The sequence below is a fragment of the Pelophylax lessonae genome, assembly GCF_965119305.1.
Source record: "Pelophylax lessonae genome assembly, chromosome: 3".
Taxonomy (NCBI): domain Eukaryota; kingdom Metazoa; phylum Chordata; class Amphibia; order Anura; family Ranidae; genus Pelophylax; species Pelophylax lessonae.
Genome location: NC_138770.1, coordinates 45159880 through 45171857, shown reverse-complemented (window position 1 = coordinate 45171857; position 11978 = coordinate 45159880). Strand labels below are relative to the sequence as shown.

Genomic DNA, 11978 nt, shown 5'->3' with positions numbered 1-11978 from the left:
ACTGAGGTACTCACTTGGTCCTGCCTGGCCGAAACCAGGCAGACCCCGTTCTCTGGGAGGACTGCCGAAACAGCCCACCCCAAGTACTAGGTGGGGCTCCCCCGAAGGGAGACCCCATGAGAGAGGGCGAACTAAGCCAGAAGGCCATATCCACCCCCTCCCAAGACTTTCAGGGCAGGCCCGAGGACCTACGCCGTACTAATCGTGCAGCGACAACCAAAAAGGACAAACGTGAACGCACAACAAACAAGAGTGGGGAAGGGGAAGTGCTGGTAGTGTCAAGGTGCAAGACCTTGACAGGCCCCTCTGTGTAAAGGAGCTGAGAGCTCCACCTTCTGGCTGGACAAAATTACACACAATATTGGATTCATTATTTATTTTAATTTTTTTAGTCATGTCCATAATAACAAATATAAATATGTACAACCAATATATAAATATTTCCCTTTAAAAACTTTAGAGGCATCATTTTACAGATGGGGAGAACTCCGCTCAGGGTTGGTCATTGGAAAGAGAAGCTGGTATTTGGGAGACCTCCGCACCATTGACTGATGAACCTCAGGACGTCCTGACACTCGGGGCTGTGGCTGGTCTGGTAGCAGAATAGAAAAAAGATTAGTTGGCGGAGGTGAGGCAGATCTAAAGGATGGGAGAGCAGGTAACGGAGGGGAAATCACCTTAATGGCCATGAGGAATTTATTCCAGTCTTCCTTATTAGCAGCTTTTCCCGGCTGTTTAAATTCCACCTTATTCCTCAGGACTGGATACCCTGCAGACAGCCGACATAAAAAATATATGATGATTCCAGCTGTTATTCTGATAGTAAGAGGTCACCATATACACTGATAGAGATCTCACCGGTGATCAGACACGACAGGGAATGGATTCCACTGTTTGTGGCTACAATCGACCCTTCAAAGGTGCCCCGTTCATCCAGAGGAAGAGTCTGCTCCACTCTCTGATCCATGGACACTGCCAACACCCACTCCTTAACCTCCTCCCGCTTATCCGCCTGGCAGAGGAGAAACACCAAGTAATACAGCTGGTAAGTGTGGACGGAGGGGTACAGTGGGCAACAGAGCAGTAGATCGTAGACAGTGGGGAAGAGAAAGTGGCCAAGTGTGAGCAGTGGAGCATAGACAGAGGGTACAAAAGGAGGGAGACAGTGGGCGAGAGAGGTAGAGCACAGACATTGGTGAGGAGGGAGCAGAGAGAGTTGTAGAGGGCATACAGTGGAAAAGAGGGAGCAGTAGAGCACAGTAGGGACGAGAGAGGTACAGTGTAGACAGAATACAGGAGGGAGGAAGACCGTGGGAAAGAGAGCAGTGAATAGGGAAGAGAAAAGAGTAGAATGCAGAAAATGGGGAAGAGGGAGCAGTACAGCACAGACAGTGCAGAAAAGAGGATAGACGGAGGGAAGTAGCACACAGGTTGAAAAAAAAAGTCCGTCTGGCTCAACCGATAAAAAACAGTAAAGAAAACACAACCATACCATCTCCACAGTTGATCCAGTGGAAGGTGAAAACCCCCCAATTTGATACAGCAGGAGAAAAATTCCTTCCTGATCCCCTGGGAGGCAATCTGATATTCCCTGGACCAACTTTACCTATAAATATTAGTACCCATTTATATTATGTACACCCAGGAAAGAATCCAGGCCTTTTTTAAAGCAATCTACTGAGCTGGCCAGAACCACCTCTGGAGGGAGTCTATTCCACATTTTCACAGCTCTTACAGTAAAGAAGCCTTTCCGTATTTAGAGACAAAATCTCTTTTTCTATAGACATAAAGAGTGCCCCCCTTGTCCTCTGCAATGACCTTAAAGGGAATAACTCAACACCAAGTTCACTATATGGACCCCTTATATATTTATACATGGTGATCATATCCCCCCTTAATCTCCTCTTCTCAAGAGATAAAAATTCAGTTCCTCTAATCTTTTCTCATAGCTGAGATCCTCCATGCCTCTTATCAGTTTGGTTACAAAACCAAAAAGGAATTCCCCTTGGGGTGGGACTTTTTAGGCACCAAATTAATATATGAAAGACTACAAATATAGAAGATCAATTCTTTATTAATTTATACAAAAAAAGGATAAAAGCATGGAGGCAAGCTGTAAAATACTTCACATCTGACAGTCGAACTTAAGACCACACGACCCCTGGGTTGTTAACTGACGCGTTTCGGAGTATAATTGAACTCCTTCCTCAGGGGTACCCTTGGAGGGTGGTATAGTTCACTGTAGTGATAGTGAAGAGAGCTCTCTTGCCGGACACACAGGTCTTTTGAGGCTTTCTGCCCTCTGTGAACAACATATTGCCGAGTTCTAAGATTTGCTGTCACATGAGGTTACAGCCGCTCCCACCCAGCCTCTAATTTAGACTGGCTAGTATACAAATTCTGAACACCGTACTATCTAGGACTCTGGCTAAGACCCTAACATCTTGAAAACGGCACCCTTGATGGACAACATCGATATGCTGACCATTTGTTTTTAACTGCCAGGCAGGCCACTCATACCTATCACTACAGTGAACTATACCACCCTCCAAGGGTACCCCTGAGGAAGGAGTTCAATTATACTCCGAAACGCGTCAGATAACAACCCAGGGGTCGTGTGGTCTTAAGTTCGACTGTCAGATGTGAAGTATTTTACAGCTTGCCTCCATGCTTTTATCCTTTTTTTGTATAAATTAATAAAGAATTGATCTTATATATTTGTAGTCTTTCATATATTAATTTGGTGCCTAAAAAGTCCCACCCCAAGGGGAATTCCTTTTTTGGTTTTGTAATCACTTTTTGGGATGTGGCACCATGGGGATACATACAACATGAGCAATTATTTACTTATCAGTTTGGTTGCCCTTCTCTGCACTTTCTCCAGTTCCCCAATGTCTTTTTTGAGAACTGGTGCCCAAAACTGAACTGCATATTCCAGATGAGGTCTTACTAATAATTTGTACAGGGGCAAAATTATATCTCTCTCTTTGGAGCACAGATGGTAGGGAGGAGTGGAGCACAGACAATGGGGGAAAAAAAGCAAAATGCAGACAGTGGTGGAGTGGGAACGGTGGATTGCAGACAGTGGGGATAAAAGAGCAGAGAGGGGAGGAGCGAGCGGTAGAGCAGATATCATGGGGATGTGTGAACAGTAGAGTACAGAGGGAAGGGTAGTGTGCAGACAGTAAGGAGGAGGCAATGGGGAAAGAGAGCAGTAGAATGCAGAAAGGGGGGAGAAGAGTGCAGTAAAACGCAAACCATGGGGAGGAGGAAGGGGTAGAGCTTACTCAGTGTGGAGGAAACGGGGGGGGGGGGTGAGCTGTACAGAACAGTGGGGGAGGGAGGCAGAAAGTGGGCAACTGGGAGACATACAATTTAGATAGAATAGAGGAGGGAGGAGTAGAGTGCAGAACGAGGGGAGGAAACAATAGGGAGGAGAAAGTGGTGGAACTCAAAGTAGTTGAGAGGGAGCAGTAGAGCGCAAACAGTGGAGAAAAGAGGGTAGACAGAGGAAAGGAGGGAGGGGTAGAGCACAAACGGTGGGAAGGAGGGAGGAGTAGAGTACAGAGTTGGAAGGAGACAATGGGGAAGAGTACAGACAGTGGCAGAGAGGGAAGGGTGTATTGCAGACAGTGGGGATGAAAGAGCAGTAGAGTGCAGAGAGGGGAGGAGTGAGCGTTAGAACAGATATGGAGATGAGGAAAGGGTAGAGTGCAGATAGTGTGGAGGAGACAATGGGGAAAGAGACCAGTAGAGAGCATACCATAGGGTAGAGCGCAGACAGTGGGGAGAAGAGAGGGGGCACATAGCAGAAGAGCGCAGACAGTGGAGGGGAGGGAGCGGCAGAGCATAGACAGTAGGGAGGAGGGAGTAGTAAAGCAAAGTACCTGGGGAGGAGGGAGTGGTGGAGCGCAGACAGTGGAAGGAGGAAGCAGTAAAGCACAGTACCTGGGGAGAAGGGAGCGGTAGAGCGCAGACAGTGGGAAGGAGGGAGAAGTAAATCACAGTACCTGGGGAGGAGGGAGCGGTAGAGCACAGTACCTGGGGAGGAGGGAGTGGTGGAGCGCAGACAGTAGAAGGAGGAAGCAGTAAAGCACAGTACCTGGGGAGAAGGGAGCGGTAGAGCGCAGACAGTGGGAAGGAGGGAGCAGTAAAGCACAGTACCTGGGGAGGAGGGAGCGGTAGAGCGCAGACAGTGGGGAGGAGGGAGCAGCAGTAAAGCACAGTACCTTGGGAGGAGGGAGCGGTAGAGCGCAGACAGTGGGGAGGAGGGAGCAGCAGTAAAGCACAGTACCTGGGGAGGAGGGAGCGGTAGAGCGCAGACAGTGGGGAGGAGGGAGCGGTAGAGCGCAGACAGGGGGGAGGAGGGAGGGAGGTAGGCAGAGCGCAGACAGTAGGAAACAGGAGAGGAAAAGGAAGGGCATTGAAGAGTATGGTAAGGCCAGTGCTATACAATGGTTAGTAAAAGCATTGTGATAAGAAGAGTTTTGCATGATCGCCTCTGCTCACCGGAACATGTTGTTTAGCAGGGAGAGGAACCTCAAATGGAATGTCTGTGTTTTGAAAATCTGAGTGATCCAAGGCGTCCAGATTTCCTTCCTCAATTGCCTGGAGATGATGAAAAGATTTAGGAAATACAAAATGGTGGACATTTATCTGTTCATAGTTAGGAGAGACGTTTCCCAGCCTATCTTTCGGATACTCACATCTACCAGGTCGAGGAATCTGTTCAGGAAGATGAAGGCCGAGCTCTGCCAGCCCATTCCCTGGAAAAACAACATACACAGCTCTCAGCAAGCTCAGTGCCACACAATGTCAAACCACAACTACAAAAGCACCGAAAATAACAGGATCCAGAAAAATTGAGATCAAACACAAGATCCTGGGGTAGTTTTCCTGCTGTAATAAATTGAACCGAAAGAGGATCTTTAGAGATCTGATTGTGTTTGTAGGGGTCAGAAAAGAACCCCCCTTCCCCTTCTAAGGTAGACAGATGGTTGCGGTTTGTGTTACGATTGTCCATGAAAGTATCATACGAACCAATCCCACTTTATCTGTAGGAGGGTTCCATTAATGTTTGTGTTATGCCATGTCCCCCCACCACTTTCAGCTTATAACCCAAATTACCTTGGCAGCCATTCCGGCCTCATAGAAAGCTTTGTCTGCAGGGAGAAGGTCAGTGTGACGTAGGAGCGAGATGCAGAGTTTAGCAGCTATTGCATCCTGTAAGAGATATTGTGAACAGTGTCAGCGGTCCATGAGGAAACAATGAGACAGGTGCAGGTCTAGAGAAAGGACCAATGCTCAAGGTTAAAAGGAGAGAGACAGAGAAACAGAGGAGGAGAGGTAGAGAGAGACGAGGCGACAGAGGAGGAGAGGGAGATACGGAGCGAGAGAAGAGGAGAGGGAGAGAGACAAGGCGATGGAAGAGGAGAAGAGAGAGAGATGCCGGGTGACAGAAGAGGAGCAGAGGATGAGAGAGAGAGAGAGAGAGAGAGAGAGACAACAGAGGTGGAGGAAAGGAAAGAGATGAGGCAAAGTAAAAGGAGGAAGAAGCAAAGGAGAGGGAGAGAGACGATGGGGCAGAAGTGGAGAGGGAGAGAGACGAGGTGGCAGAGGAGAAGGAGAGGGAGCGAGACAAGGTGGCAGAGGAGAAGGAGAGGGAGCGAGACGAGGCGGCAGAGGAGAAGGAGAGGGAGCGAGACGAGGCGGCAGAGGAGAAGGAGAGGGAGCGAGACGAGGCGGCAGAGGAGAAGGAGAGGGAGCGAGACGAGGCGGCAGAGGAGAAGGAGAGGGAGCGAGACGAGGCGAAACAGGAGAAGGAGAGGGAGCGAGACGAGGCGGCAGAGGAGAAGGAGAGGGAGCGAGACGAGGCGGCAGAGGAGAAGGAGAGGGAGCGAGACGAGGCGAAACAGGAGAAGGAGAACAAGAGAGACGAGGCGGCAGAGAAGGAGAGGGAGAGAGACGAGGCGGCAGAGGAGAAGGAGAGGCAGAGAGACGAGGCGAGACAGGAGAAGGAGAGAGACGAGGCGGCAGAGGAGAAGGAGAGGGAGAGAGACGAGGCGGCAGAGGAGAAGGAGAGGGAGAGAGACGAGGCGGCAGAGGAGAAGGAGAGGGAGAGACGAGGCGGCAGAGGAGAAGGAGAGGGAGAGAGACGAGGCGGCAGAGGAGAAGGAGAGGGAGAGAGACGAGGCGGCAGAGGAGAAGGAGAAGGAGAGAGACGAGGCGGCAGAGGAGGAGAAGGAGAAGGAGAGGGAGAGAGACGAGGCGGCAGAGGAGAAGGAGAGGGAGAGAGACGAGGCGGCAGAGGAGAAGGAGAGGGAGAGAGACGAGGCGGCAGAGGAGAGGGAGAGAGACGAGGGGGCAGAGGAGAGGGAGAGAGACGAGGGGGCAGAGGAGAGGGAGAGAGACGAGGCGGCAGAGGAGAAGGAGAGGGAGAGAGACGAGGCGAGACAGGAGAAGGAGAGAGACGAGGCGAGACAGGAGAAGGAGAGAGACGAGGCGAGACAGGAGAAGGAGAGAGACGAGGCGGCAGAGAAGGAGATGGGAAGAGACGAGGCGGCAGAGAAGGAGAGGGAGAGAGACGAAGCGGCAGAGGAGAAGGAGAGAGAGAGACGAGGTGGCAGAGGAGAGGGAGAGAGACAAGGGGGCAGAGGACAAGGAGAGGGAGAGAAATGATAAGACAGAGAGAGAGCATAGGATGACCAGGAAGGAGCAGAATGGGGTTACAGAGGAGACAAATGAGGTGATAGAGGAGGAGAAGAAGGAGATACAGTGGCAGAGGAGTAGGAGAGACATAGAGATGGGACAAAAAAAAGGAAGAAGAGAGAGAACGATGGGGAGACAGAGGAGGGGTAGTGATGGGGTGACAGAGGAAAAGAAACAAGGTGACGGAGAAGGAAGACGGAGAGGGGTGAAGCAACAGAGAAGGAAAAGAGGGAGAGAAATGAAGAGACAGGAAGCAACTGGGAATCAGAAGAGATGAGGCAACTGAGGAGAAGGAGACATAAGGTGACAATTTTCATGATCTATAGAATAGTCTTAACTAAACATTTTCCATTAGACAGCTTCCTCTGGTTGTCTCGCTGCTAGGCTATTCTTGAATTCATAAGTTCTTCATTTAAGTTTTACTTTTACTCTATAACTTTCCCAAATATGCTGAGAGCAAGCAGCTTCAAAACAAGACCTAATGTAGCACTCTACAGCCTGAAATATTATTCCACATTATATTAAACAACTATTTAACCCTTCAGAATGAGAGGGAGGGAGATAGAATGACAAAGGAAAAAGGAGAGGATAAAAAAAGGGCAGATGGAAGGAGCAGATACAGAGCATGAGAAAAAACAAGGGAGAGGGAGGGGACAACAGAGGATGAGGAGGAATAATAGACAAGATGACTGAGGAAGGGTGACAAGGAGGGAAGGAGGAGGGATGACTGACAAGAGAATGAATCAGGAGGAAAGTGAGCGTGTAAGGTGTGAGAAGAGTGGACAGAGAACGGCAGAGAATATTAGATATAAGGGAACAAAGAAAAGCTTAGAGATCATAGAATAGCAGAACTGTACCAGGGAGGACATAGATGAGACAGGTAGGTGAAAAACCCACATAGTAGTTGTCCCCATACTCACCAGCGACTGCACCCCCTGTGACGCAGAACGTGTGGCGTAATAATGAGCAATCAGCATCATAAGCTCAAACTCTTGGTGTGCTGGAGAATTCACCTCGCTGGATTTGACCAGGTTCTCACACTGCCAAACAAAGAATAAGCACCATTATCACCCCAGATTAGATAGATACCCAGTCTGCGGTCACTGGACCTCCTCCCAGCCTGCGGTCACTGGACCTCCTCCCAGCCTGCGGTCACTGGACCTCCTCCCAGCCTGCGGTCACTGGACCTCCTCCCAGCCTGCGGTCACTGGACCTCCTCCCAGCCTGCGGTCACTGGACCTCCTCCCAGGCTGCGGTCACTGGACCTCCTCCCAGGCTGCGGTCACTGGACCTCCTCCCAGTCTGCGGTCACTGGACCTCCTCCCAGCCTGCGGTCACTGGACCTCTTCCCAGTCTGCGGTCACTGGACCTCTTCCCAGTCTGCGGTCACTGGACCTCCTCCCAGTCTGCGGTCACTGGACCTCCTCCCAGTCTGCGGTCACTGGACCTCCTCCCAGTCTGCGGTCACTGGACCTCTTCCCAGTCTGCGGTCACTGGACCTCTTCCCAGTCTGCGGTCACTAGACTTCTTCCCAGTCTGCGGTCACTGGACCTCTTCCCAGTCTGCGGTCACTGGTCCCCCTGCTTACTGAACTATGAGCATTTCTCTGTAGCACCATCCGCAGATATTGCCATCGCTACACAAGGCTGCATTGGAGCACTCACCAGGGAGTGGAACAGATCCCGCAGGTTGGCCCAGGTGTGGTAAACCTCTGCGCAGTTCATGCCCTCTGCATTCACCATCTCCACAAAGATCCGCTTATAAATGTTGAAATTCTGTGAATGGAAGAGAGAATCACGTACAGACTGTGTGCACAGGAGAGCTCAACGGTTATACAGTATGTTACAAAAGTGAGTACACCCCTCACATGTTTATAAATATTTTATTCTATCTTTTCATGTGACAACACTGAAGAAATGACACTTTGCTACAATGTAAAGTAGTGAGTGTACAGCTTGTATAACAGTGTAAATTTGCTGTCCCCTCAAATAAATCAACACACAGCCATTAATGTCTAAACCACTGGCAACAAAAGTGAGTACACCCCTAAGTGACAATGTCCAAATTGGGCCCATTTAGCGATTTTCCCTCCCCGGTGTCATGTGACTCGTTAGTGTTACAAGGTCTCAGGTGTGAATGGGGAGCAGGTGTGTTAAATTTGGTGTTATTGCTCTCACTCTCTCATACTGGTCACTGGAAGTTCAACATGGCACCTCATGGCAAAGAACTCTCTGAGGATCTTACGGGAATTGTTTCTCTACATAGGGCTGGCCTAGGCTATAAGAAGATTGCCAAGACCCTGAAACCTAGCTGCAGCACAGTGGCCAAGGCCATAAAGCGGTTTAACAGGACAGGTTCCACTCAGAACAGGCCTCGCTATGGTCAGCCAAAGAAGTTGAGTGCAGGAGTTCAGCGTCATATCCAGAGGCTGTCTTTGGGAAATAGATATATGAGTGCTGCAGAGGTTGAAGGGGGGGGGGGTCAGCCTGTCAGTGCTCAGACCATACGCCGCACACTGCATCAAATTGGTCTGCATGGCTGTCATCCCAGGGAAGCCTCTTCTAAAGATGATGCACAAGAAAGCCTGCAAACAGTTTGCTGAAGACAAGCAGACTAAGGACATGGATTACTGGAACCATGTCCTGTGGTCTGATGACGAGACCAAGATAAACTTATTTGGTTCAGATGGAGTCAAACCTGTGTGGCGGCAACCAGGTGAGGAGTACAAAGACAAGTGTGTCTTCCCTACAGTCAAGCATGGTGGTGGGAGTGTCATGGTCTGGGGCTGCATGATTGCTGCCGGCACTGGGGAGCTACAGTTCATTGAGGGAACCATGAATGCCAACATGTACTGTGACATACTGAAGCAGAGAATGATCCCCTCCCTTCAGAGACTGGGCCACAGGGCAAGGCAGTATTCAAACATGATAACGACCCCAAACACACCTCCAAGACAACCACTGCCTTGCTAAAGAAGCTGAGGGTAAAGGTGATGGACTGATCAAGCATGTCTCCAGACCCAAACCCTATTGAGCATCTGTGGGGCATCCTCAGATGGAAGGTGGAGGAGCGCAAGGTCTTTAACATCCACCAGCTCCGTGATGTCGTCAGGGGGGAGTGGAAGAGGACTCCAGTTGCAACCTGTGAAGCTCTGGTGAACTCCATGCCCAAGAGGGTTAAGGCAGTGCTGGAAAATAATGGTGGCCACACAAAATATTGACACATTGGGCAAAGTTTGGACATTGTCACTTAGGGGTGTACTCCTCTTTGTTGCAAGCAGTTTAGACACTAATGACTGTGTGTTGAGTTATTTTGAAGGGACAGCAAATTTACACTGTTATACAAGCTGTACACTCACTACTTTACATTGTAGCAAAGTGTCATTTCTTCAGTGTTGTCACATGAAAAGATAGAATAAAATATTTACAAAAATGTGAGGGGTGTACTCACTTTTGGAAGATACTGTACATTACTTTCACTCTGTTATTGCAAATTACATAATACACAGCTGCAGCTTCCTTGCAGTATTTAGAGACAAGATTTATACTTCCTGCCGCCTCCTTCACAAGTGGGCTGATAATGCGCTGACATGATGAGACGTCACTGGCACAAAAGGGTTGGGTAGGGCCATTGGAACAATTAGAACGCACTGTCCCCCTGCTCTGCTAGCAAGTGAATAAAATTGATTATCTCGTTACAATGGTATCTGAAAGTGGGTGAGATATATTAGGAAGCAAGTGAACATGTTGTCCCTGAAGCTGAGGTGTTGAAAGCAGAAAAAATGGGCAAGTGTAAGGATTTAGGCGACTGAACAGAGCCAGATTGTAATGGTTAGACAATTGGGTCAGAGCAACTCCAAAATTGCAGCTCTTGTGGGATGTTCTGGGTCTGCAGTGGTAAGGACTTACCAAGGGTGGTTCGCGGAAGAAAAAAACGGGGTCATGGGCAGCCAAGGCTCATTGATGAAGGTTGAGGGGGGAAGGCTGCCCTGTTTAATCCGATCCAATGGAAGAGATACTGGAGCTTAGATTGCTGAAACAGTAAATGCTGGTTCTGATAGAAAGGTCTCAGAACACATAGAGCATTGTACTTTGTTGTGTTTCCACAGACTGGTGAGGGTGCCCATGCTGACCTGTGTCCACAGCCAAAAGCACCTGCAATGGGTACGTGAGCATCAGAACTGGACCACAGATCATTGAAGAAGGTGGCCTGGTCTGATGAATTCCACAATAGTTTGAGGAACAAGAGTTTGAGGTGTTGACTTAGACTTCAAATTCTCCAGATCTCAATCAAATCAAGCATCTGTGGGATGTGCTGGAAGTCCGATCCATGGAGGCCCCCATCATGTCATTTATGGGACTAGGATCTGCTACTGATGGCTTGGTTCCAGATACCACAGCATACCTTTAGAGGTCTAACGGGGTCCATGCCTTGATGGGTTATGGTGGGTGGTGAGAATGTTATGGCTGATCGGTGTACATTAGAACAAACCCAAGCATGCCAGAAATCCACATAAAATACAACAAACACAATGAGAGTGATCTGGAGGAAGTAAAGGTGGAATTACCTGAGGGAAGGCAGGAGCTCCATGCTGGACATAAAGGGACAAGGCCTTCTCCCAGCTGCCTTCTTTGATGAGGTGAGTGGCGAACAGGGCCACATACTTATGCAGGACTTTATAATTCTGCAAGAGAAAGACACGGGGTCAGGGGATGGTCCTATACAGGAGACAGAGACCTCTGAGATGGAACTCTTCGTAATTGTTCGATCAGAGGAGACATTCGTTTGTAGCTGCAGCCAGTATTGATGCTATTTACAGGAAGATGTGTAAAGGGACTGGCAAAACCTGCTAGGTGGACTGTAGATCTGAACTTCTATTAGCAACTAACTAACATGGTCTCCTGCAGCATCTACTCTCAGGGACTGATGTGAACACACACAGATATAAATCAATAAACAGTCCCAGAGTCTTCCCATCCATGCGTTGTTCCCGTGTGTTCAATGTTCACACACACACAGATCCCGGGTCTTCAATTCCACCCACACACACAATCCCTGGGTCTTCAATGCCCATACACATGGTCCCGGGGTCTTCAATGTCTACACACATAGATCCCCGATCTTCAATGTCCACACACGCAGATCCCGGGTCTTCAATTCCACCCACACACACAATCCCTGGGTCTTCAATTCCACCCAAACACACAGTCCCCGGGTCTTCAATGACCACACATATGGTCCCTGGGTCTTCAATTTCCACACACGCAGTC

General features: G+C 49.3%; 1 protein-coding gene across 3 annotated transcripts in view; it reads right to left on the bottom strand.

The window, feature by feature from the left end:
* Positions 1-383: 383 nt before the first annotated feature.
* IFT172 (intraflagellar transport 172) overlaps positions 384-11978 on the bottom strand; it is a 91761-nt gene continuing 80166 nt past the window's right edge. For all 3 annotated transcript variants that reach the window (XM_082249410.1, XM_082249411.1, XM_082249412.1), the window contains 9 exons: positions 11276-11392; positions 8373-8483; positions 7629-7748; positions 5128-5223; positions 4707-4766; positions 4510-4608; positions 859-1012; positions 678-769; positions 384-592 (listed from right to left, as the gene is read on the bottom strand). In XM_082249410.1, the coding sequence (XP_082105536.1) occupies positions 503-592; positions 678-769; positions 859-1012; positions 4510-4608; positions 4707-4766; positions 5128-5223; positions 7629-7748; positions 8373-8483; positions 11276-11392 (939 nt within the window). In that variant the 3' untranslated portion in view covers positions 384-502. The remainder of the gene's footprint in view (positions 593-677; positions 770-858; positions 1013-4509; positions 4609-4706; positions 4767-5127; positions 5224-7628; positions 7749-8372; positions 8484-11275; positions 11393-11978) is intronic.